General features: G+C 52.4%; 1 protein-coding gene across 1 annotated transcript in view; it reads left to right on the plus strand.

The window, feature by feature from the left end:
• Positions 1–1395: 1395 nt before the first annotated feature.
• The window catches only part of EMSY (EMSY transcriptional repressor, BRCA2 interacting), a 55794-nt gene continuing 32198 nt past the window's right edge, over positions 1396–24991 (plus strand). Inside the window, exons 1-7 of the mRNA XM_073661535.1 lie at positions 1396–1705; positions 3128–3227; positions 4728–4802; positions 5292–5467; positions 5574–5726; positions 5960–6216; positions 7488–7758. Coding sequence (XP_073517636.1) covers positions 1636–1705; positions 3128–3227; positions 4728–4802; positions 5292–5467; positions 5574–5726; positions 5960–6216; positions 7488–7758 — 1102 coding nt within the window. The 5' untranslated portion in view covers positions 1396–1635. The remainder of the gene's footprint in view (positions 1706–3127; positions 3228–4727; positions 4803–5291; positions 5468–5573; positions 5727–5959; positions 6217–7487; positions 7759–24991) is intronic.

Raw genomic sequence — 24991 nt, forward strand, 5'->3', positions numbered from 1 at the left:
AAACCCAAAAAACAATTGGCGGAATTGAATGTTTTTTTTTTTACCATTTCATCGTATTTGGAATTTGGTGCACCCATGATGTGATCGTGGGGCGCTGATCATTTGCAATGACTGATGGGGGTCAGCTGATGACCCCCGTGCCTTTCATTACGGAGCACCTTTAATACTCTGCCTGTGGCCAGACTTCAAGGGAAACCGTGATTTCTACTATAGGCATCAATGCTGAGGCATCGCTGTGTATAGCACAAGCGATCGGACGATCACAGCTTCAAGTCCCCTGAGGGGACTATCAAAAACAGTGAAAAGTAAAAGAAAAAGTTTTAAAAAAATCTGAAAAAAATAAAAACAAAATATAAAAAAATAAAGATATTGAAAAAATGTAAAAAATACACATACGTGGTATCGCCGCGTTCAGAAAAGTCTGATCTTTTAAAATATAAAAATAATTAACCTGATCGGTAAACTACGTAAATTAAGAATTCAAGGACGCCAAATTACGTTTTTTTTTGGTTGCTGTAATTCCACAAAAAATGTCACATCTATCCCAAAATGGCATCAATAAAATCGTTGTCTGACCCCGCAAACAAAAAGCCGTCACACAGCTCCATCAACCCCAAAAAATATATATATATATTACGGATCTAGGAAGATGGTGACACAAACCCCAAAACGTTTTTTTTATTCCAAACTTCTGATTTTTTTTCACCACTAAAGTAATAAAGAAACAGGACATGTTGGGTGTCGCCGTAATCGTATTGATGAGGAGAATCATATTGCAAGGTCATTTTTACCACAAAATGTACACCGTAAAAACAATTCCCAAAAAACAATGTCAGAATTGCATTTTTTTCACAATATCACCGCACTTGGGATTATTTTCTTCCCCCATTTTCCATTGCACTATGTGGTAAAATGAAAATTATCATCCAAAAGTACAACTTGTCCGGCAATAAAACAATCCCTCATACAGATATATTGATGGAAAAATAAGAGTTATGTCTCTGGGAAGGAGGGGAGGAAAAAACGGAAACGAAAAAATGGAAACGGAAACTGGCCGGGTCATGAAAGGGTTAAAGGCGACTCTTTGCCTCCCCGTCCCCCTGCGTTGGTTGGTGCTGCGGTTTGGGCTGGAGGGACATTTTCTCTTTTATCTGTTTATATATTTTTTTTTTTTTTTACTCTTTTTCCCCTTTAAGGTCATTGCTCTTTGTTTCTATACATTTTTTACTGTTCAGTCCTCCAGGGCTGTCAAAACCCGTCAGGGGTCGCTGTTCTGGTTTTTTTGTTTGTCCCCTTCCGGCCACCGTAGGAAGCTTGTCCGGCGCCGACTCCTCCTTTGTTTATGATACGTTTACGTCATCATTGAACTCAGCCAATCAGGTACGAAGACTACAATTCCCGGCGTTCTCCGCGCATGCGCAATGTCACCGGCGCGCCATCTTGACAGCGGGAGCCGCAGTCAAACCCACCGGATCTGTGCTGGCTGCAGCGCTTCGTGTGCCTTTTATTATATTGCAGGGGGAAAGTCCACAGTGATAGGATTAAGCGGAGGCCCTCACTGCTTGTGAGGCGCTGCAGGGAGTGATGCCTTCCAGTGTTCTCCCCGTTAGGGCTGTGTGACTGCAGGAGGACAGGATGCCAGTGGTGTGGCCCACTCTCCTGGACTTCAGCCGAGATGAATGTAAAAGGATCCTCCGGAAACTCGGTACGTTTTCACTCCGTTATTCCGTTATTTCTCTTTATTTGAGACTGCGCATGCGCGACTTGCTTTTGTGTGTGAATTGTATGGGACACGCCCCCTTCTGACGTCAGCGTTTAGCCTGTGTGATTGTAAACATTTCATCTGCAGTGCGGGCGCTGCTCCGGCAGAGGGCGCGCGTCTGCCGCCTCACAGCGACAGCCAGGACTGATACATTGTATCACTGGTGATTCCTCCTGCCTGCTGCGCAGGCTGCTGCTCGCTGTTATCAGCCACTTTGGGTTGCAATCAATTTAAAACGTCACCCCTATTTATTTATTTTTTTTTATAGATGCTGGAATTTGCTTTTGTGTCTGATAATTTTCATGAATTGAGTGTATAGGGACATGGAATAGCTCTCTATCTGTACACTATAGGGAGAAAAGTATGTGCCCCCCCCCCCCCACATCCTCCTCCTGGAGCTTCTCTGACCTCCGTCCTACATCCATAGACATTAATATGGAGTCGCCCCTCTGCAGATATAACGGCTCCGCTCTTCCGGAAGGATTTCTATAAGATTTTGGAGGCGTCTGTGGGAACTTCTGAGCATTTGTGGGGTCAGACCCTGATGTTGGGGGGGGGGTCTGGGCTCACAACCTCCATTATAGGATGGGGCTGAGGTCCGGGCTCTGTGCGGCCGCTCACGTTCCCCCCTCCATGTCTGTATGGAGCTTGTGCACTGGGCGCAGTCATGGGGGACAGATAAGGGCGAACCCCAAACTGTTCCCTCAAAGCTGAAGCTACAATTGTCCACAATGTCTTGTGCAGAAGATGAAGATTTCCCTTCACTGGAGCTGAGGGTCCGCGGCCGCCCCCTGATAACAGCCCATAGCATTATCCCCCTCCACCATCTGTACAGCGCGCAATGCAGTTAGGGGGTAACGTCCTCCTGAAATCACCAAACCCAGACTCCTCCATCAGACGCAGGTAGAGACGTGCGATCATCACTGCACAGAACACGTCTCCTCCAGAGTCCAGAGGTGGCGGCTTTACACCACTCCATCCGACGCTCGGCATTGTGCTTGGTGATGTACGACTGCAGGCAGCTGCTCGGCCATGAAGTTCCCGGCGGGGGAGCAGTGTTTGTGCTGATACCAGAGGAGGTCTGGACTCTGCAGTTATGGGGTCAGCAGAGCGGTGGTGACTTTCTGCTCCTCAGCACTCGGCCCCCCGCTCTGTAACGTTACGGGGTCTCCACTTCGTGGCTGAGTTGTTGCGGTTCCTTCCACTTCTCAGTAATATCACTCACAGGTGATGGGGGAAGAAATGTCATGGACGGACTTGTTACCCTGGTGGTTCCTATTACAGGACGCGCTGGTATCGGGGGGGCTCCGCTCCACCAGGATCATTATTTGTTGATGGTTTTTGTTTTTCTTCCTTTGCTGTCAGAGCTGGAGGCCTATGCGGGTGTGATCAGTGCCCTCCGTGCACAGGGCGACCTCAGTAAGGAGAAGAAGGACCTTCTCGGAGAACTTTCTAAGGTTTTGAGGTGAGTGATTTCTCCTCTCGTTGCCTTTAGTCATTTTTCTCCATATGGAAGAATGGACCCATGTTTCCATCCATGTAAAGTGCTGCCCCCCGGTGGAGACAACACGTCATGATATGATTTTTACAAAAAGAGAATAAATCTTAACCCCTTTCCGACGTGGTCAGTAATAGTACGCACCAGGTCGGAAAGGCTGGTTCAGCGGGGGCTCCGGCGCTGAACCCGCACTGAAGCGGGCACATGTCAGCTGATTATTACAGCTGACATGTGCCCGCAGCAGCCACGGGTGGAATCACGATCCACCCACGGCTGTTAACCAGTTAAATGCTGCTGTCAATCTCCGGGAAGCGCATCCTGGGCCCCGCCTATCGGTGACCCCGTCACGTGATCACGGGTTGGTATGAGTACCCGGGGTCTGCAGCAGACCCCAGTGGTTGTCATGTAAAGATTGCTCTGAGCGCCACCTAGTGGTCAGCACTCATAGCACAGGAGCATTTCTACTACATAGAGGTGATCTGGTGATCTGCTCGTCGCCTCTATGTAGCAGAGGCGATCAGACAAGTGCTGCTTCTAGTCTCCTATGTAGACTATAAAAGCAAGAAAAAAGTGTAAAAAAAAAAAAAAAAAAAATTATTTGAAAAATATTAAAAAAAATTTAAAAATATAAAAGTTTAAATCACCCGCCTTTCGCCCCATTCAAAATAAAATAATAAAAAAAACCACATACACATATTTGGTACCGCTGCATTCAGAATCGCCCGATCTATCAATATAAAAAAAGAATTAATCCAATCGGAAAATGGCGTAACGATAAAAAAAATTCCAAATGCCAGAATTATGTTTTTTGGTCGCCACAACATTGCAATAAAATGCAATAACGGGCGATCAAAACATCGGATTTATCCCAAAATGGTATCAATAAAAACTTCAGCTCGGCGCGCAAAAAATAAGCCCTCACCCGGCCGCAGATCCCGAAAAATGGAGACGCTACAGGTCTCAGAAAATGGCAACTTTTTTTTTTATTTATTTTTTTAAGCAAACTTTGGATTTTTTTTTCACCACTTAAATTAAAAAAGAACCTATACATGTTTGGTGTCTACGAACTCGTAATGACCTGGAAAATAATGATGGCAGGTCAGTTTTAGCATTCAGTGAACGTGGTAAAAAAAATAACTAAAAATAACTGTAGAATTGCATATTATTTTTTTTTTTTTTTGCAATTTCATTGCACTTGGAATTTTTTTTCCCGTTTTCCAGTACACGATATGGTAAAACCAGTGATGGCGTTTAAAAGTACAACTCGTCCCGCAAAAAATAAGCCGTCACAAGGCCATATTGACCAAAAAATAAAAAAAGTTCTGGCTCTGGAAAGAAGGGGAGCAAAAATAGGAAAGCGTAAAAAACAGAAAATGCTCCGGTCATTAAGGGGTTAAAAGGGTTACCGTGACTTTAAATATCGTTTTCATTGACCATTAAATAAACAGTCTTATTATTTATCTGCAGCATTTCCACGGAGCGGCATCGGGCGGAGGTCCGCAGAGCGGTGAACGATGAGCGCCTCACTACCATCGCTCACAAGTGAGTACACCTCCCTGCTCTATACCGGTCAGAATGAAGAATTTCTGTAAAATCTTCATCTATTTTATAGAAATAGGCCCTGATTTATTTTGAGTCAGTAACAGAATTATGAATGCAGCTCTGGAGTATAACGCAAGCTAAAAATGTTTTTTTTTTTTTTTTTTCCAGGCAATAAAAATGATTCTTTTCCAAGAGAATACTCCAGAGCAGCATTCATTATTCTGCCTGGTCTTTACCGGTCAACAGACATACACATCCCTAACAGATGTGCACCGGCAGCTCTGAAGCTCGCAGAATTCTGAATGCAGCTCTGGAGAACTCCGCTTTTCACTCATATTAGGCTACAGTGTGATAATAACACATATACTGAGACATTTCTTAGGGACGATCACCATTTGTAAGCGTCGTCCTTCGGGGTGGTCTTCCGGAGAGGTTTTTGCTGTATAAATGTATTTTAATCGCTTCCATCTCTTATTATTCTTTCTCCAGTATGTCCGGCCCGAACAGTTCTTCCGAGTGGTCGATCGAAGGCCGGAGGTTAATCCCGCTGATGCCTCGCCTGGTGCCGCAGACGGCGTTCACGGCTGCCGCCAACGCCATCGCCAACTCCGCGGGACAACACAACTCCTCGCTGCCCGACCCCGCCGAGACTGGGAACAAGGAAGGTGGGTTTGAGGGTCCTCCCTTTCTAACTGTGATCTCCCTGTATACCGCAGCGGGAGAACCTGTCGCTCCCCTCTTCTCATCCCTTGTTCTTATTTTCTCCTCTAGTGGTCGTCTGCTATTCCTACACAAGTACCACGTCCACTCCGACCTCCACGCCGGTCCCCAGCGGGAGCGTCGCCACCGTCAAGTCGCCCCGACCCGCTAGTCCCGCATCCAATGTGGTCGTCCTGCCCAGCGGCAGCACCGTCTACGTAAAGAGTGAGAGACCTCAACTTCATTTTAGTTCTGTAACCTTTATGAGGAAAACCCGCCGCTCCTGTCTCCACATTGCATTGCTGCAGTACCAGGCATGGCCTATGGACAAGAGTGGCGCTGTTTTGTAAAATCCGCATTCCGGTATTTTTGAGGGTCCCAGCACTTGGACCCCCACTGCTCAAGCAGCTATAATCGCTTACACCGTTGCATTACGTCCTCCCTGAATCTCTCAACAGGCGTCAACTGTTCGGATGATGATGAGAAGCCGCGGAAACGACGGAGAACCAACTCGAGCAGCTCCTCGCCGGTGGTCCTAAAAGATGTTACCAAACCCGCAACGCCGGTCTCGAAAACCATCGCCGTGCCGGTCACCGGCAGCCCGAAAATGAGTATCATGCAGAGCATTGCCAACTCCTTACCTCCGCACATGTCACCGGTGAAAATCACATTCTCCAAACCTGCCACCCAGACCACGAACACGTCCACGCAGAAGGTGAGTGTCCACACCGCATTGGTCCTCTCCCCTAAATGTCTTGTGCCTGACACACTAGGCGCTGCTTCCGCTCCATTTCTTAGGGTCCTGATTGAACCAGACACTTTTTTTTTTCTGGCTTAAAGGACAATACAAAGATACGCAAAAAGAAAGATTCTTGATGAATCTCTTCCCCTTATTATCCTAAAAATGGAATTGTATGTATTACCACATCAGACCAGGAGAGGGCAGCAATGAGCTGTGAACTTTGAGAGCTGTAGTCAAGCCGGGCGTTCACGTTAGATGTATGTCGGCCCACAGCCTGATGGGTGCAGGGGGGCCCACAGCCTGATGGGTGCAGGGGGGCCCACAGCCTGATGGGTGCAGGGGGGCCCACAGCCTGATGGGTGCAGGGGGGCCCACAGCCTGATGCCCGGAGAGGGAACCATCTGGCAGTTCTGTGAATTTTATTTGGCAAAGTTTAGCAGTTTTCAAATATTCTAGGAATTGTCATTCCTGTTCTGTGTGCTGTTAGTAAAAAACAAACAAACAAAAAAAAAAAACCTCCATCAATTCTTCGACTGAAACCAATTTTTTTTTGCAAGCTTTTCAATTTTTCTTTTATTACATTTATTGAATATTTTCATTATTTATTTGTATTACAATTTTTATTTAATATTTTTTATTTATTGAATTTTATTTTAATCGTTACAATTATTTTTTCTATTGAATTTATTTACTGTTACATTTATTGGATTTTATTTAAATCATTTATTACATTTACTAGTTTTATTTACATTCTTATTGAATTATTTATTTTTATTTATTGCATGTATTTACTTTTTTTTAATTTATTTTTTTATTGAATTTATTTTTAAAGCAAAAAAAGTTTTTAGTTTATGATCACAACTTTTCTAGGCTGTAGAACAAAGGTTCCCAGTTGTTTTTAGTGAACAGGGTAAAAACAAAACCCAAATGATTTTTTTTTTTTTTATATCTTTTACTCTACTTTTAAATTTTGATTCCCAGTTATTATTTATTAATAATAATAATAAATAATAACTGGGAATCAAAATTTAAAAGTAGAGTAAAAGATAAAAAAAAAAAAATAATAATAATAATATTATTATTATTTTTTTTTTTTAAATTTTGGCAAAATGAATGACTTCATTCAAAACGACGCGAGCAGAGGTGTTGGCGCCGACGCGAGCAGAGGTGTTGGCGCCGACGCGAGCAGAGGTGTTGGCGCTTCGTAGCTTTTCTGACGGCGTTCTGCTTTCCCTCCATGACAGGTGATCATTGTTACAACCTCCCCGAGCTCCACGTTTGTCCCGAACATTTTATCCAAGTCTCATAACTACGCAGCTGTCACCAAGCTGGTCCCCACCTCCGTCATCACCTCCACCACGCAGAAGCCGGCGGTGGTGGCCACCGCGGCCCATTACTCAGCTCTCACCACCAGCAGCAGCGGTGGCACCTCCACATCGGCGTCCACAGGAAGCATCGCCGTCACCACCGTGGTGTCTTCAACGCCATCCCTTGTCATGTCCACCATGGCGCAAAGTAAGACGCACATCTACTGTTTCATTAATCTAACTCTGCTCCCAAATGTGAATTTCCACCATGACACCCCGACCGCACCATCATTCTGTGCTGAAACATTCAGAAATGCATATTTCTAGGTGTTGATGTCTCGCCTACTTAATTATAGTTGCGTGATAAGATTTGGTTCCCTGCAGCCACCACTAGGGGGAGCTCAGAAGCTTACTGATGACGCAGAATGAACAGCAGAGAGGAGCCGGTGATGTGGCAGGGCAGAATGTCAGAGAGCTCTGAGTAGCACTGACCAGTAGTGATTTGCGACTGTTTGACAGCTTTATTACATGTGAGGAATGTCTTTCTTACACATTCCTCACATGTAATAAAACTGTCAAACAGTTGCAAATCATGCACACGGGAGCGATTCAACCATATCACCGAGCAGCTGTAAATACTCAGTGCTCGGCCCGAGCATACTCGGCGAAAGGGTTAACAGAACATACTCACTCATCACTACTGACCAGCAATGTAGCAAGCTTGAGTAGGTCAAGAGACTTGCTGTGGTGATTTAGCAGAGCCCAGCAATGTAGCAGGTTTCAGCAGGTCCTGAGTAGTACTGACCAGCAATGTAGCAAAGCTTATAAGGTTAGAACACCTCTCTGTAGGGATGTAGCAGAGCTGGGCAGGTCGAGAGACCTCTCTGTAGGGATGTAGCAGAGCTGGGCTTGTCACTAGACTACGCTGTAGGGATGTAGCAGAGCTGGGCTTGTCACTAGACTACGCTGTAGGGATGTAGCAGAGCTGGGCTTGTCACTAGACTACGCTGTAGGGATGTAGCAGAGCTGGGCTTGTCACTAGACTACGCTGTAGGGATGTAGCAGAGCTGGGCTTGTCACTAGACTACGCTGTAGGGATGTAGCAGAGCTGGGCTTGTCCCTAGACTACGCTGTAGGGATGTAGCAGAGCTGGGCTTGTCCCTAGACTACGCTGTAGGGATGTAGCAGAGCTGGGCTTGTCCCTAGACTACGCTGTAGGGATGTAGCAGAGCTGGGCTTGTCCCTAGACTACGCTGTAGGGATGTAGCAGAGCTGGGCTTGTCCCTAGACTACGCTGTAGGGATGTAGCAGAGCTGGGCTTGTCCCTAGACTACGCTGTAGGGATGTAGCAGAGCTGGGCTTGTCCCTAGACTACGCTGTAGGGATGTAGCAGAGCTGGGCTTGTCCCTAGACTACGCTGTAGGGATGTAGCAGAGCTGGGCTTGTCCCTAGACTACGCTGTAGGGATGTAGCAGAGCTGGGCTTGTCCCTAGACTACGCTGTAGGGATGTAGCAGAGCTGGGCTTGTCCCTAGACTACGCTGTAGGGATGTAGCAGAGCTGGGCTTGTCCCTAGACTACGCTGTAGGGATGTAGCAGAGCTGGGCTTGTCCCTAGACTACGCTGTAGGGATGTAGCAGAGCTGGGCTTGTCCCTAGACTACGCTGTAGGGATGTAGCAGAGCTGGGCTTGTCCCTAGACTACGCTGTAGGGATGTAGCAGAGCTGGGCTTGTCCCTAGACTACGCTGTAGGGATGTAGCAGAGCTGGGCTTGTCCCTAGACTACGCTGTAGGGATGTAGCAGAGCTGGGCTTGTCCCTAGACTACGCTGTAGGGATGTAGCAGAGCTGGGCTTGTCCCTAGACTACGCTGTAGGGATGTAGCAGAGCTGGGCTTGTCCCTAGACTACGCTGTAGGGATGTAGCAGAGCTGGGCTTGTCCCTAGACTACGCTGTAGGGATGTAGCAGAGCTGGGCTTGTCCCTAGACTACGCTGTAGGGATGTAGCAGAGCTGGGCTTGTCCCTAGACTACGCTGTAGGGATGTAGCAGAGCTGGGCTTGTCCCTAGACTACGCTGTAGGGATGTAGCAGAGCTGGGCTTGTCCCTAGACTACGCTGTAGGGATGTAGCAGAGCTGGGCTTGTCCCTAGACTACGCTGTAGGGATGTAGCAGAGCTGGGCTTGTCCCTAGACTACGCTGTAGGGATGTAGCAGAGCTGGGCTTGTCCCTAGACTACGCTGTAGGGATGTAGCAGAGCTGGGCTTGTCCCTAGACTACGCTGTAGGGATGTAGCAGAGCTGGGCTTGTCCCTAGACTACGCTGTAGGGATGTAGCAGAGCTGGGCTTGTCCCTAGACTACGCTGTAGGGATGTAGCAGAGCTGGGCTTGTCCCTAGACTACGCTGTAGGGATGTAGCAGAGCTGGGCTTGTCCCTAGACTACGCTGTAGGGATGTAGCAGAGCTGGGCTTGTCCCTAGACTACGCTGTAGGGATGTAGCAGAGCTGGGCTTGTCCCTAGACTACGCTGTAGGGATGTAGCAGAGCTGGGCTTGTCCCTAGACTACGCTGTAGGGATGTAGCAGAGCTGGGCTTGTCCCTAGACTACGCTGTAGGGATGTAGCAGAGCTGGGCTTGTCCCTAGACTACGCTGTAGGGATGTAGCAGAGCTGGGCTTGTCCCTAGACTACGCTGTAGGGATGTAGCAGAGCTGGGCTTGTCCCTAGACTACGCTGTAGGGATGTAGCAGAGCTGGGCTTGTCCCTAGACTACGCTGTAGGGATGTAGCAGAGCTGGGCTTGTCCCTAGACTACGCTGTAGGGATGTAGCAGAGCTGGGCTTGTCCCTAGACTACGCTGTAGGGATGTAGCAGAGCTGGGCTTGTCCCTAGACTACGCTGTAGGGATGTAGCAGAGCTGGGCTTGTCCCTAGACTACGCTGTAGGGATGTAGCAGAGCTGGGCTTGTCCCTAGACTACGCTGTAGGGATGTAGCAGAGCTGGGCTTGTCCCTAGACTACGCTGTAGGGATGTAGCAGAGCTGGGCTTGTCCCTAGACTACGCTGTAGGGATGTAGCAGAGCTGGGCTTGTCCCTAGACTACGCTGTAGGGATGTAGCAGAGCTGGGCTTGTCCCTAGACTACGCTGTAGGGATGTAGCAGAGCTGGGCTTGTCCCTAGACTACGCTGTAGGGATGTAGCAGAGCTGGGCTTGTCCCTAGACTACGCTGTAGGGATGTAGCAGAGCTGGGCTTGTCCCTAGACTACGCTGTAGGGATGTAGCAGAGCTGGGCTTGTCCCTAGACTACGCTGTAGGGATGTAGCAGAGCTGGGCTTGTCCCTAGACTACGCTGTAGGGATGTAGCAGAGCTGGGCTTGTCCCTAGACTACGCTGTAGGGATGTAGCAGAGCTGGGCTTGTCCCTAGACTACGCTGTAGGGATGTAGCAGAGCTGGGCTTGTCCCTAGACTACGCTGTAGGGATGTAGCAGAGCTGGGCTTGTCCCTAGACTACGCTGTAGGGATGTAGCAGAGCTGGGCTTGTCCCTAGACTACGCTGTAGGGATGTAGCAGAGCTGGGCTTGTCCCTAGACTACGCTGTAGGGATGTAGCAGAGCTGGGCTTGTCCCTAGACTACGCTGTAGGGATGTAGCAGAGCTGGGCTTGTCCCTAGACTACGCTGTAGGGATGTAGCAGAGCTGGGCTTGTCCCTAGACTACGCTGTAGGGATGTAGCAGAGCTGGGCTTGTCCCTAGACTACGCTGTAGGGATGTAGCAGAGCTGGGCTTGTCCCTAGACTACGCTGTAGGGATGTAGCAGAGCTGGGCTTGTCCCTAGACTACGCTGTAGGGATGTAGCAGAGCTGGGCTTGTCCCTAGACTACGCTGTAGGGATGTAGCAGAGCTGGGCTTGTCCCTAGACTACGCTGTAGGGATGTAGCAGAGCTGGGCTTGTCCCTAGACTACGCTGTAGGGATGTAGCAGAGCTGGGCTTGTCCCTAGACTACGCTGTAGGGATGTAGCAGAGCTGGGCTTGTCCCTAGACTACGCTGTAGGGATGTAGCAGAGCTGGGCTTGTCCCTAGACTACGCTGTAGGGATGTAGCAGAGCTGGGCTTGTCCCTAGACTACGCTGTAGGGATGTAGCAGAGCTGGGCTTGTCCCTAGACTACGCTGTAGGGATGTAGCAGAGCTGGGCTTGTCCCTAGACTACGCTGTAGGGATGTAGCAGAGCTGGGCTTGTCCCTAGACTACGCTGTAGGGATGTAGCAGAGCTGGGCTTGTCCCTAGACTACGCTGTAGGGATGTAGCAGAGCTGGGCTTGTCCCTAGACTACGCTGTAGGGATGTAGCAGAGCTGGGCTTGTCCCTAGACTACGCTGTAGGGATGTAGCAGAGCTGGGCTTGTCCCTAGACTACGCTGTAGGGATGTAGCAGAGCTGGGCTTGTCCCTAGACTACGCTGTAGGGATGTAGCAGAGCTGGGCTTGTCCCTAGACTACGCTGTAGGGATGTAGCAGAGCTGGGCTTGTCCCTAGACTACGCTGTAGGGATGTAGCAGAGCTGGGCTTGTCCCTAGACTACGCTGTAGGGATGTAGCAGAGCTGGGCTTGTCCCTAGACTACGCTGTAGGGATGTAGCAGAGCTGGGCTTGTCCCTAGACTACGCTGTAGGGATGTAGCAGAGCTGGGCTTGTCCCTAGACTACGCTGTAGGGATGTAGCAGAGCTGGGCTTGTCCCTAGACTACGCTGTAGGGATGTAGCAGAGCTGGGCTTGTCCCTAGACTACGCTGTAGGGATGTAGCAGAGCTGGGCTTGTCCCTAGACTACGCTGTAGGGATGTAGCAGAGCTGGGCTTGTCCCTAGACTACGCTGTAGGGATGTAGCAGAGCTGGGCTTGTCCCTAGACTACGCTGTAGGGATGTAGCAGAGCTGGGCTTGTCCCTAGACTACGCTGTAGGGATGTAGCAGAGCTGGGCTTGTCCCTAGACTACGCTGTAGGGATGTAGCAGAGCTGGGCTTGTCCCTAGACTACGCTGTAGGGATGTAGCAGAGCTGGGCTTGTCCCTAGACTACGCTGTAGGGATGTAGCAGAGCTGGGCTTGTCCCTAGACTACGCTGTAGGGATGTAGCAGAGCTGGGCTTGTCCCTAGACTACGCTGTAGGGATGTAGCAGAGCTGGGCTTGTCCCTAGACTACGCTGTAGGGATGTAGCAGAGCTGGGCTTGTCCCTAGACTACGCTGTAGGGATGTAGCAGAGCTGGGCTTGTCCCTAGACTACGCTGTAGGGATGTAGCAGAGCTGGGCTTGTCCCTAGACTACGCTGTAGGGATGTAGCAGAGCTGGGCTTGTCCCTAGACTACGCTGTAGGGATGTAGCAGAGCTGGGCTTGTCCCTAGACTACGCTGTAGGGATGTAGCAGAGCTGGGCTTGTCCCTAGACTACGCTGTAGGGATGTAGCAGAGCTGGGCTTGTCCCTAGACTACGCTGTAGGGATGTAGCAGAGCTGGGCTTGTCCCTAGACTACGCTGTAGGGATGTAGCAGAGCTGGGCTTGTCCCTAGACTACGCTGTAGGGATGTAGCAGAGCTGGGCTTGTCCCTAGACTACGCTGTAGGGATGTAGCAGAGCTGGGCTTGTCCCTAGACTACGCTGTAGGGATGTAGCAGAGCTGGGCTTGTCCCTAGACTACGCTGTAGGGATGTAGCAGAGCTGGGCTTGTCCCTAGACTACGCTGTAGGGATGTAGCAGAGCTGGGCTTGTCCCTAGACTACGCTGTAGGGATGTAGCAGAGCTGGGCTTGTCCCTAGACTACGCTGTAGGGATGTAGCAGAGCTGGGCTTGTCCCTAGACTACGCTGTAGGGATGTAGCAGAGCTGGGCTTGTCCCTAGACTACGCTGTAGGGATGTAGCAGAGCTGGGCTTGTCCCTAGACTACGCTGTAGGGATGTAGCAGAGCTGGGCTTGTCCCTAGACTACGCTGTAGGGATGTAGCAGAGCTGGGCTTGTCCCTAGACTACGCTGTAGGGATGTAGCAGAGCTGGGCTTGTCCCTAGACTACGCTGTAGGGATGTAGCAGAGCTGGGCTTGTCCCTAGACTACGCTGTAGGGATGTAGCAGAGCTGGGCTTGTCCCTAGACTACGCTGTAGGGATGTAGCAGAGCTGGGCTTGTCCCTAGACTACGCTGTAGGGATGTAGCAGAGCTGGGCTTGTCCCTAGACTACGCTGTAGGGATGTAGCAGAGCTGGGCTTGTCCCTAGACTACGCTGTAGGGATGTAGCAGAGCTGGGCTTGTCCCTAGACTACGCTGTAGGGATGTAGCAGAGCTGGGCTTGTCCCTAGACTACGCTGTAGGGATGTAGCAGAGCTGGGCTTGTCCCTAGACTACGCTGTAGGGATGTAGCAGAGCTGGGCTTGTCCCTAGACTACGCTGTAGGGATGTAGCAGAGCTGGGCTTGTCCCTAGACTACGCTGTAGGGATGTAGCAGAGCTGGGCTTGTCCCTAGACTACGCTGTAGGGATGTAGCAGAGCTGGGCTTGTCCCTAGACTACGCTGTAGGGATGTAGCAGAGCTGGGCTTGTCCCTAGACTACGCTGTAGGGATGTAGCAGAGCTGGGCTTGTCCCTAGACTACGCTGTAGGGATGTAGCAGAGCTGGGCTTGTCCCTAGACTACGCTGTAGGGATGTAGCAGAGCTGGGCTTGTCCCTAGACTACGCTGTAGGGATGTAGCAGAGCTGGGCTTGTCCCTAGACTACGCTGTAGGGATGTAGCAGAGCTGGGCTTGTCCCTAGACTACGCTGTAGGGATGTAGCAGAGCTGGGCTTGTCCCTAGACTACGCTGTAGGGATGTAGCAGAGCTGGGCTTGTCCCTAGACTACGCTGTAGGGATGTAGCAGAGCTGGGCTTGTCCCTAGACTACGCTGTAGGGATGTAGCAGAGCTGGGCTTGTCCCTAGACTACGCTGTAGGGATGTAGCAGAGCTGGGCTTGTCCCTAGACTACGCTGTAGGGATGTAGCAGAGCTGGGCTTGTCCCTAGACTACGCTGTAGGGATGTAGCAGAGCTGGGCTTGTCCCTAGACTACGCTGTAGGGATGTAGCAGAGCTGGGCTTGTCCCTAGACTACGCTGTAGGGATGTAGCAGAGCTGGGCTTGTCCCTAGACTACGCTGTAGGGATGTAGCAGAGCTGGGCTTGTCCCTAGACTACGCTGTAGGGATGTAGCAGAGCTGGGCTTGTCCCTAGACTACGCTGTAGGGATGTAGCAGAGCTGGGCTTGTCCCTAGACTACGCTGTAGGGATGTAGCAGAGCTGGGCTTGTCCCTAGACTACGCTGTAGGGATGTAGCAGAGCTGGGCTTGTCCCTAGACTACGCTGTAGGGATGTAGCAGAGCTGGGCTTGTCCCTAGACTACGCTGTAGGGATGTAGCAGAGCTGGGCTTGTCCCTAGACTACGCTGTAGGGATGTAGCAGAGCTGGGCTTGTCCCTAGACTACGCTGTAGGGATGTAGCAGAGCTGGGCTTGTCCTAGACTACGCTGTAGGGATGTAGCAGAGCTGGGCTTGTCCCTAGACTACGCTGTAGGGATGTAGCAGAGCTGGGCTTGTCCCTAGACTACGCTGTAGGGATGTAGCAGAGCTGGGCTTGTCCCTAGACTACGCTGTAGGGATGTAGCAGAGCTGGGCTTGTCCCTAGACTACGCTGTAGGGATGTAGCAGAGCTGGGCTTGTCCCTAGACTACGCTGTAGGGATGTAGCAGAGCTGGGCTTGTCCCTAGACTACGCTGTAGGGATGTAGCAGAGCTGGGCTTGTCCCTAGACTACGCTGTAGGGATGTAGCAGAGCTGGGCTTGTCCCTAGACTACGCTGTAGGGATGTAGCAGAGCTGGGCTTGTCCCTAGACTACGCTGTAGGGATGTAGCAGAGCTGGGCTTGTCCCTAGACTACGCTGTAGGGATGTAGCAGAGCTGGGCTTGTCCCTAGACTACGCTGTAGGGATGTAGCAGAGCTGGGCTTGTCCCTAGACTACGCTGTAGGGATGTAGCAGAGCTGGGCTTGTCCCTAGACTACGCTGTAGGGATGTAGCAGAGCTGGGCTTGTCCCTAGACTACGCTGTAGGGATGTAGCAGAGCTGGGCTTGTCCCTAGACTACGCTGTAGGGATGTAGCAGAGCTGGGCTTGTCCCTAGACTACGCTGTAGGGATGTAGCAGAGCTGGGCTTGTCCCTAGACTACGCTGTAGGGATGTAGCAGAGCTGGGCTTGTCCCTAGACTACGCTGTAGGGATGTAGCAGAGCTGGGCTTGTCCTAGACTACGCTGTAGGGATGTAGCAGAGCTGGGCTTGTCCCTAGACTACGCTGTAGGGATGTAGCAGAGCTGGGCTTGTCCCTAGACTACGCTGTAGGGATGTAGCAGAGCTGGGCTTGTCCCTAGACTACGCTGTAGGGATGTAGCAGAGCTGGGCTTGTCCCTAGACTACGCTGTAGGGATGTAGCAGAGCTGGGCTTGTCCCTAGACTACGCTGTAGGGATGTAGCAGAGCTGGGCTTGTCCCTAGACTACGCTGTAGGGATGTAGCAGAGCTGGGCTTGTCCCTAGACTACGCTGTAGGGATGTAGCAGAGCTGGGCTTGTCCCTAGACTACGCTGTAGGGATGTAGCAGAGCTGGGCTTGTCCCTAGACTACGCTGTAGGGATGTAGCAGAGCTGGGCTTGTCCCTAGACTACGCTGTAGGGATGTAGCAGAGCTGGGCTTGTCCCTAGACTACGCTGTAGGGATGTAGCAGAGCTGGGCTTGTCCCTAGACTACGCTGTAGGGATGTAGCAGAGCTGGGCTTGTCCCTAGACTACGCTGTAGGGATGTAGCAGAGCTGGGCTTGTCCCTAGACTACGCTGTAGGGATGTAGCAGAGCTGGGCTTGTCCCTAGACTACGCTGTAGGGATGTAGCAGAGCTGGGCTTGTCCCTAGACTACGCTGTAGGGATGTAGCAGAGCTGGGCTTGTCCCTAGACTACGCTGTAGGGATGTAGCAGAGCTGGGCTTGTCCCTAGACTACGCTGTAGGGATGTAGCAGAGCTGGGCTTGTCCCTAGACTACGCTGTAGGGATGTAGCAGAGCTGGGCTTGTCCCTAGACTACGCTGTAGGGATGTAGCAGAGCTGGGCTTGTCCTAGACTACGCTGTAGGGATGTAGCAGAGCTGGGCTTGTCCCTAGACTACGCTGTAGGGATGTAGCAGAGCTGGGCTTGTCCCTAGACTACGCTGTAGGGATGTAGCAGAGCTGGGCTTGTCCCTAGACTACGCTGTAGGGATGTAGCAGAGCTGGGCTTGTCCCTAGACTACGCTGTAGGGATGTAGCAGAGCTGGGCTTGTCCCTAGACTACGCTGTAGGGATGTAGCAGAGCTGGGCTTGTCCCTAGACTACGCTGTAGGGATGTAGCAGAGCTGGGCTTGTCCCTAGACTACGCTGTAGGGATGTAGCAGAGCTGGGCTTGTCCCTAGACTACGCTGTAGGGATGTAGCAGAGCTGGGCTTGTCCCTAGACTACGCTGTAGGGATGTAGCAGAGCTGGGCTTGTCCCTAGACTACGCTGTAGGGATGTAGCAGAGCTGGGCTTGTCCCTAGACTACGCTGTAGGGATGTAGCAGAGCTGGGCTTGTCCCTAGACTACGCTGTAGGGATGTAGCAGAGCTGGGCTTGTCCCTAGACTACGCTGTAGGGATGTAGCAGAGCTGGGCTTGTCCCTAGACTACGCTGTAGGGATGTAGCAGAGCTGGGCTTGTCCCTAGACTACGCTGTAGGGATGTAGCAGAGCTGGGCTTGTCCCTAGACTACGCTGTAGGGATGTAGCAGAGCTGGGCTTGTCCCTAGACTACGCTGTAGGGATGTAGCAGAGCTGGGCTTGTCCCTAGACTACGCTGTAGGGATGTAGCAGAGCTGGGCTTGTCCCTAGACTACGCTGTAGGGATGTAGCAGAGCTGGGCTTGTCCCTAGACTACGCTGTAGGGATGTAGCAGAGCTGGGCTTGTCCCTAGACTACGCTGTAGGGATGTAGCAGAGCTGGGCTTGTCCCTAGACTACGCTGTAGGGATGTAGCAGAGCTGGGCTTGTCCCTAGACTACGCTGTAGGGATGTAGCAGAGCTGGGCTTGTCCCTAGACTACGCTGTAGGGATGTAGCAGAGCTGGGCTTGTCCCTAGACTACGCTGTAGGGATGTAGCAGAGCTGGGCTTGTCCCTAGACTACGCTGTAGGGATGTAGCAGAGCTGGGCTTGTCCCTAGACTACGCTGTAGGGATGTAGCAGAGCTGGGCTTGTCCCTAGACTACGCTGTAGGGATGTAGCAGAGCTGGGCTTGTCCCTAGACTACGCTGTAGGGATGTAGCAGAGCTGGGCTTGTCCCTAGACTACGCTGTAGGGATGTAGCAGAGCTGGGCTTGTCCCTAGACTACGCTGTAGGGATGTAGCAGAGCTGGGCTTGTCCCTAGACTACGCTGTAGGGATGTAGCAGAGCTGGGCTTGTCCCTAGACTACGCTGTAGGGATGTAGCAGAGCTGGGCTTGTCCCTAGACTACGCTGTAGGGATGTAGCAGAGCTGGGCTTGTCCCTAGACTACGCTGTAGGGATGTAGCAGAGCTGGGCTTGTCCCTAGACTACGCTGTAGGGATGTAGCAGAGCTGGGCTTGTCCCTAGACTACGCTGTAGGGATGTAGCAGAGCTGGGCTTGTCCCTAGACTACGCTGTAGGGATGTAGCAGAGCTGGGCTTGTCCCTAGACTACGCTGTAGGGATGTAGCAGAGCTGGGCTTGTCCCTAGACTACGCTGTAGGGATGTAGCAGAGCTGGGCTTGTCCTAGACTACGCTGTAGGGATGTAGCAGAGCTGGGCTTGTCCCTAGACTACGCTGTAGGGATGTAGCAGAGCTGGGCTTGTCCCTAGACTACGCTGTAGGGATGTAGCAGAGCTGGGCTTGTCCCTAGACTACGCTGTAGGGATGTAGCAGAGCTGGGCTTGTCCCTAGACTACGCTGTAGGGATGTAGCAGAGCTGGGCTTGTCCCTAGACTACGCTGTAGGGATGTAGCAGAGCTGGGCTTGTCCCTAGACTACGCTGTAGGGATGTAGCAGAGCTGGGCTTGTCCCTAGACTACGCTGTAGGGATGTAGCAGAGCTGGGCTTGTCCCTAGACTACGCTGTAGGGATGTAGCAGAGCTGGGCTTGTCCCTAGACTACGCTGTAGGGATGTAGCAGAGCTGGGCTTGTCCCTAGACTACGCTGTAGGGATGTAGCAGAGCTGGGCTTGTCCCTAGACTACGCTGTAGGGATGTAGCAGAGCTGGGCTTGTCCCTAGACTACGCTGTAGGGATGTAGCAGAGCTGGGCTTGTCCCTAGACTACGCTGTAGGGATGTAGCAGAGCTGGGCTTGTCCCTAGACTACGCTGTAGGGATGTAGCAGAGCTGGGCTTGTCCCTAGACTACGCTGTAGGGATGTAGCAGAGCTGGGCTTGTCCCTAGACTACGCTGTAGGGATGTAGCAGAGCTGGGCTTGTCCCTAGACTACGCTGTAGGGATGTAGCAGAGCTGGGCTTGTCCCTAGACTACGCTGTAGGGATGTAGCAGAGCTGGGCTTGTCCCTAGACTACGCTGTAGGGATGTAGCAGAGCTGGGCTTGTCCCTAGACTACGCTGTAGGGATGTAGCAGAGCTGGGCTTGTCCCTAGACTACGCTGTAGGGATGTAGCAGAGCTGGGCTTGTCCCTAGACTACGCTGTAGGGATGTAGCAGAGCTGGGCTTGTCCCTAGACTACGCTGTAGGGATGTAGCAGAGCTGGGCTTGTCCCTAGACTACGCTGTAGGGATGTAGCAGAGCTGGGCTTGTCCCTAGACTACGCTGTAGGGATGTAGCAGAGCTGGGCTTGTCCCTAGACTACGCTGTAGGGATGTAGCAGAGCTGGGCTTGTCCCTAGACTACGCTGTAGGGATGTAGCAGAGCTGGGCTTGTCCCTAGACTACGCTGTAGGGATGTAGCAGAGCTGGGCTTGTCCCTAGACTACGCTGTAGGGATGTAGCAGAGCTGGGCTTGTCCCTAGACTACGCTGTAGGGATGTAGCAGAGCTGGGCTTGTCCCTAGACTACGCTGTAGGGATGTAGCAGAGCTGGGGCTTGTCCCTAGACTACGCTGTAGGGATGTAGCAGAGCTGGGCTTGTCCCTAGACTACGCTGTAGGGATGTAGCAGAGCTGGGCTTGTCCCTAGACTACGCTGTAGGGATGTAGCAGAGCTGGGCTTGTCCCTAGACTACGCTGTAGGGATGTAGCAGAGCTGGGCTTGTCCCTAGACTACGCTGTAGGGATGTAGCAGAGCTGGGCTTGTCCCTAGACTACGCTGTAGGGATGTAGCAGAGCTGGGCTTGTCCCTAGACTACGCTGTAGGGATGTAGCAGAGCTGGGCTTGTCCCTAGACTACGCTGTAGGGATGTAGCAGAGCTGGGGCTTGTCCCTAGACTACGCTGTAGGGATGTAGCAGAGCTGGGCTTGTCCCTAGACTACGCTGTAGGGATGTAGCAGAGCTGGGCTTGTCCCTAGACTACGCTGTAGGGATGTAGCAGAGCTGGGCTTGTCCCTAGACTACGCTGTAGGGATGTAGCAGAGCTGGGCTTGTCCCTAGACTACGCTGTAGGGATGTAGCAGAGCTGGGCTTGTCCCTAGACTACGCTGTAGGGATGTAGCAGAGCTGGGCTTGTCCCTAGACTACGCTGTAGGGATGTAGCAGAGCTGGGCTTGTCCCTAGACTACGCTGTAGGGATGTAGCAGAGCTGGGCTTGTCCCTAGACTACGCTGTAGGGATGTAGCAGAGCTGGGCTTGTCCCTAGACTACGCTGTAGGGATGTAGCAGAGCTGGGCTTGTCCCTAGACTACGCTGTAGGGATGTAGCAGAGCTGGGCTTGTCCCTAGACTACGCTGTAGGGATGTAGCAGAGCTGGGCTTGTCCCTAGACTACGCTGTAGGGATGTAGCAGAGCTGGCTTGTCCCTAGACTACGCTGTAGGGATGTAGCAGAGCTGGGCTTGTCCCTAGACTACGCTGTAGGGATGTAGCAGAGCTGGGCTTGTCCCTAGACTACGCTGTAGGGATGTAGCAGAGCTGGGCTTGTCCCTAGACTACGCTGTAGGGATGTAGCAGAGCTGGGCTTGTCCCTAGACTACGCTGTAGGGATGTAGCAGAGCTGGGCTTGTCCCTAGACGCTGTAGGGATGTAGCAGAGCTGGGCTTGTCCCTAGACTACGCTGTAGGGATGTAGCAGAGCTGGGCTTGTCCCTAGACTACGCTGTAGGGATGTAGCAGAGCTGGGCTTGTCCCTAGACTACGCTGTAGGGATGTAGCAGAGCTGGGCTTGTCCCTAGACTACGCTGTAGGGATGTAGCAGAGCTGGGCTTGTCCCTAGACTACGCTGTAGGGATGTAGCAGAGCTGGGCTTGTCCCTAGACTACGCTGTAGGGATGTAGCAGAGCTGGGCTTGTCCCTAGACTACGCTGTAGGGATGTAGCAGAGCTGGGCTTGTCCCTAGACTACGCTGTAGGGATGTAGCAGAGCTGGGCTTGTCCCTAGACTACGCTGTAGGGATGTAGCAGAGCTGGGCTTGTCCCTAGACTACGCTGTAGGGATGTAGCAGAGCTGGGCTTGTCCCTAGACTACGCTGTAGGGATGTAGCAGAGCTGGGCTTGTCCCTAGACTACGCTGTAGGGATGTAGCAGAGCTGGGCTTGTCCCTAGACTACGCTGTAGGGATGTAGCAGAGCTGGGCTTGTCCCTAGACTACGCTGTAGGGATGTAGCAGAGCTGGGCTTGTCCCTAGACTACGCTGTAGGGATGTAGCAGAGCTGGGCTTGTCCCTAGACTACGCTGTAGGGATGTAGCAGAGCTGGGCTTGTCCCTAGACTACGCTGTAGGGATGTAGCAGAGCTGGGCTTGTCCCTAGACTACGCTGTAGGGATGTAGCAGAGCTGGGCTTGTCCCTAGACTACGCTGTAGGGATGTAGCAGAGCTGGGCTTGTCCCTAGACTACGCTGTAGGGATGTAGCAGAGCTGGGCTTGTCCCTAGACTACGCTGTAGGGATGTAGCAGAGCTGGGCTTGTCCCTAGACTACGCTGTAGGGATGTAGCAGAGCTGGGCTTGTCCCTAGACTACGCTGTAGGGATGTAGCAGAGCTGGGCTTGTCCCTAGACTACGCTGTAGGGATGTAGCAGAGCTGGGCTTGTCCCTAGACTACGCTGTAGGGATGTAGCAGAGCTGGGCTTGTCCCTAGACTACGCTGTAGGGATGTAGCAGAGCTGGGCTTGTCCCTAGACTACGCTGTAGGGATGTAGCAGAGCTGGGCTTGTCCCTAGACTACGCTGTAGGGATGTAGCAGAGCTGGGCTTGTCCCTAGACTACGCTGTAGGGATGTAGCAGAGCTGGGCTTGTCCCTAGACTACGCTGTAGGGATGTAGCAGAGCTGGGCTTGTCCCTAGACTACGCTGTAGGGATGTAGCAGAGCTGGGCTTGTCCCTAGACTACGCTGTAGGGATGTAGCAGAGCTGGGCTTGTCCCTAGACTACGCTGTAGGGATGTAGCAGAGCTGGGCTTGTCCCTAGACTACGCTGTAGGGATGTAGCAGAGCTGGGCTTGTCCCTAGACTACGCTGTAGGGATGTAGCAGAGCTGGGCTTGTCCCTAGACTACGCTGTAGGGATGTAGCAGAGCTGGGCTTGTCCCTAGACTACGCTGTAGGGATGTAGCAGAGCTGGGCTTGTCCCTAGACTACGCTGTAGGGATGTAGCAGAGCTGGGCTTGTCCCTAGACTACGCTGTAGGGATGTAGCAGAGCTGGGCTTGTCCCTAGACTACGCTGTAGGGATGTAGCAGAGCTGGGCTTGTCCCTAGACTACGCTGTAGGGATGTAGCAGAGCTGGGCTTGTCCCTAGACTACGCTGTAGGGATGTAGCAGAGCTGGGCTTGTCCCTAGACTACGCTGTAGGGATGTAGCAGAGCTGGGCTTGTCCCTAGACTACGCTGTAGGGATGTAGCAGAGCTGGGCTTGTCCCCTAGACTACGCTGTAGGGATGTAGCAGAGCTGGGCTTGTCCCTAGACTACGCTGTAGGGATGTAGCAGAGCTGGGCTTGTCCCTAGACTACGCTGTAGGGATGTAGCAGAGCTGGGCTTGTCCCTAGACTACGCTGTAGGGATGTAGCAGAGCTGGGCTTGTCCCTAGACTACGCTGTAGGGATGTAGCAGAGCTGGGCTTGTCCCTAGACTACGCTGTAGGGATGTAGCAGAGCTGGGCTTGTCCCTAGACTACGCTGTAGGGATGTAGCAGAGCTGGGCTTGTCCCTAGACTACGCTGTAGGGATGTAGCAGAGCTGGGGCTTGTCCCTAGACTACGCTGTAGGGATGTAGCAGAGCTGGGCTTGTCCCTAGACTACGCTGTAGGGATGTAGCAGAGCTGGGCTTGTCCCTAGACTACGCTGTAGGGATGTAGCAGAGCTGGGCTTGTCCCTAGACTACGCTGTAGGGATGTAGCAGAGCTGGGCTTGTCCCTAGACTACGCTGTAGGGATGTAGCAGAGCTGGGCTTGTCCCTAGACTACGCTGTAGGGATGTAGCAGAGCTGGGCTTGTCCCTAGACTACGCTGTAGGGATGTAGCAGAGCTGGGCTTGTCCCTAGACTACGCTGTAGGGGATGTAGCAGAGCTGGGCTTGTCCCTAGACTACGCTGTAGGGATGTAGCAGAGCTGGGCTTGTCCCTAGACTACGCTGTAGGGATGTAGCAGAGCTGGGCTTGTCCTAGACTACGCTGTAGGGATGTAGCAGAGCTGGGCTTGTCCCTAGACTACGCTGTAGGGATGTAGCAGAGCTGGGCTTGTCCCTAGACTACGCTGTAGGGATGTAGCAGAGCTGGGCTTGTCCCTAGACTACGCTGTAGGGATGTAGCAGAGCTGGGCTTGTCCCTAGACTACGCTGTAGGGATGTAGCAGAGCTGGGCTTGTCCCTAGACTACGCTGTAGGGATGTAGCAGAGCTGGGCTTGTCCCTAGACTACGCTGTAGGGATGTAGCAGAGCTGGGCTTGTCCCTAGACTACGCTGTAGGGATGTAGCAGAGCTGGGCTTGTCCCTAGACTACGCTGTAGGGATGTAGCAGAGCTGGGCTTGTCCCTAGACTACGCTGTAGGGGATGTAGCAGAGCTGGGCTGTCCCTAGACTACGCTGTAGGGATGTAGCAGAGCTGGGCTTGTCCCTAGACTACGCTGTAGGGATGTAGCAGAGCTGGGCTTGTCCCTAGACTACGCTGTAGGGATGTAGCAGAGCTGGGCTTGTCCCTAGACTACGCTGTGAGGGATGTAGCAGAGCTGGGCTTGTCCCTAGACTACCGCTGTAGGGATGTAGCAGAGCTGGGCTTGTCCCTAGACTACGCTGTAGGGATGTAGCAGAGCTGGGCTTGTCCCTAGACTACGCTGTAGGGATGTAGCAGAGCTGGGCTTGTCCCTAGACTACCTGTAGGATGTAGCAGAGCTGGGCTTGTCCCTAGACTACGCTGTAGGGATGTAGCAGAGCTGGGCTTGCCTAGACTACGCTGTAGGGATGTAGCAGAGCTGGGCTTGTCCCTAGACTACGCTGTAGGGATGTAGCAGAGCTGGGCTTGTCCCTAGACTACGCTGTAGGGATGTAGCAGAGCTGGGCTTGTCCCTAGACTACGCTGTAGGGATGTAGCAGAGCTGGGCTTGTCCCTAGACTACGCTGTAGGGATGTAGCAGAGCTGGGCTTGTCCCTAGACTACGCTGTAGGGATGTAGCAGAGCTGGCTTGTCCCTAGACTACGCTGTAGGGATGTAGCAGAGCTGGGCTTGTCCCTAGACTACGCTGTAGGGATGTAGCAGAGCTGGGCTTGTCCCTAGACTACGCTGTAGGGATGTAGCAGAGCTGGGCTTGTCCCTAGACTACGCTGTAGGGATGTAGCAGAGCTGGGCTTGTCCCTAGACTACGCTGTAGGGATGTAGCAGAGCTGGGCTTGTCCCTAGACTACGCTGTAGGGATGTAGCAGAGCTGGGCTTGTCCCTAGACTACGCTGTAGGGATGTAGCAGAGCTGGGCTTGTCCCTAGACTACGCTGTAGGGATGTAGCAGAGCTGGGCTTGTCCCTAGACTACGCTGTAGGGATGTAGCAGAGCTGGGCTTGTCCCTAGACTACGCTGTAGGGATGTAGCAGAGCTGGGCTTGTCCCTAGACTACGCTGTAGGGATGTAGCAGAGCTGGGCTTGTCCCTAGACTACGCTGTAGGGATGTAGCAGAGCTGGGCTTGTCCCTAGACTTACGCTGTAGGGATGTAGCAGAGCTGGGCTTGTCCCTAGACTACGCTGTAGGGATGTAGCAGAGCTGGGCTTGTCCCTAGACTACGCTGTAGGGATGTAGCAGAGCTGGGCTTGTCCCTAGACTAC

The sequence above is a fragment of the Phyllobates terribilis genome, unplaced genomic scaffold, assembly GCF_046119375.1.
Source record: "Phyllobates terribilis strain yellow unplaced genomic scaffold, ASM4611937v1 Scaffold_2__4_contigs__length_985480577, whole genome shotgun sequence".
NCBI lineage: Eukaryota > Metazoa > Chordata > Amphibia > Anura > Dendrobatidae > Phyllobates > Phyllobates terribilis.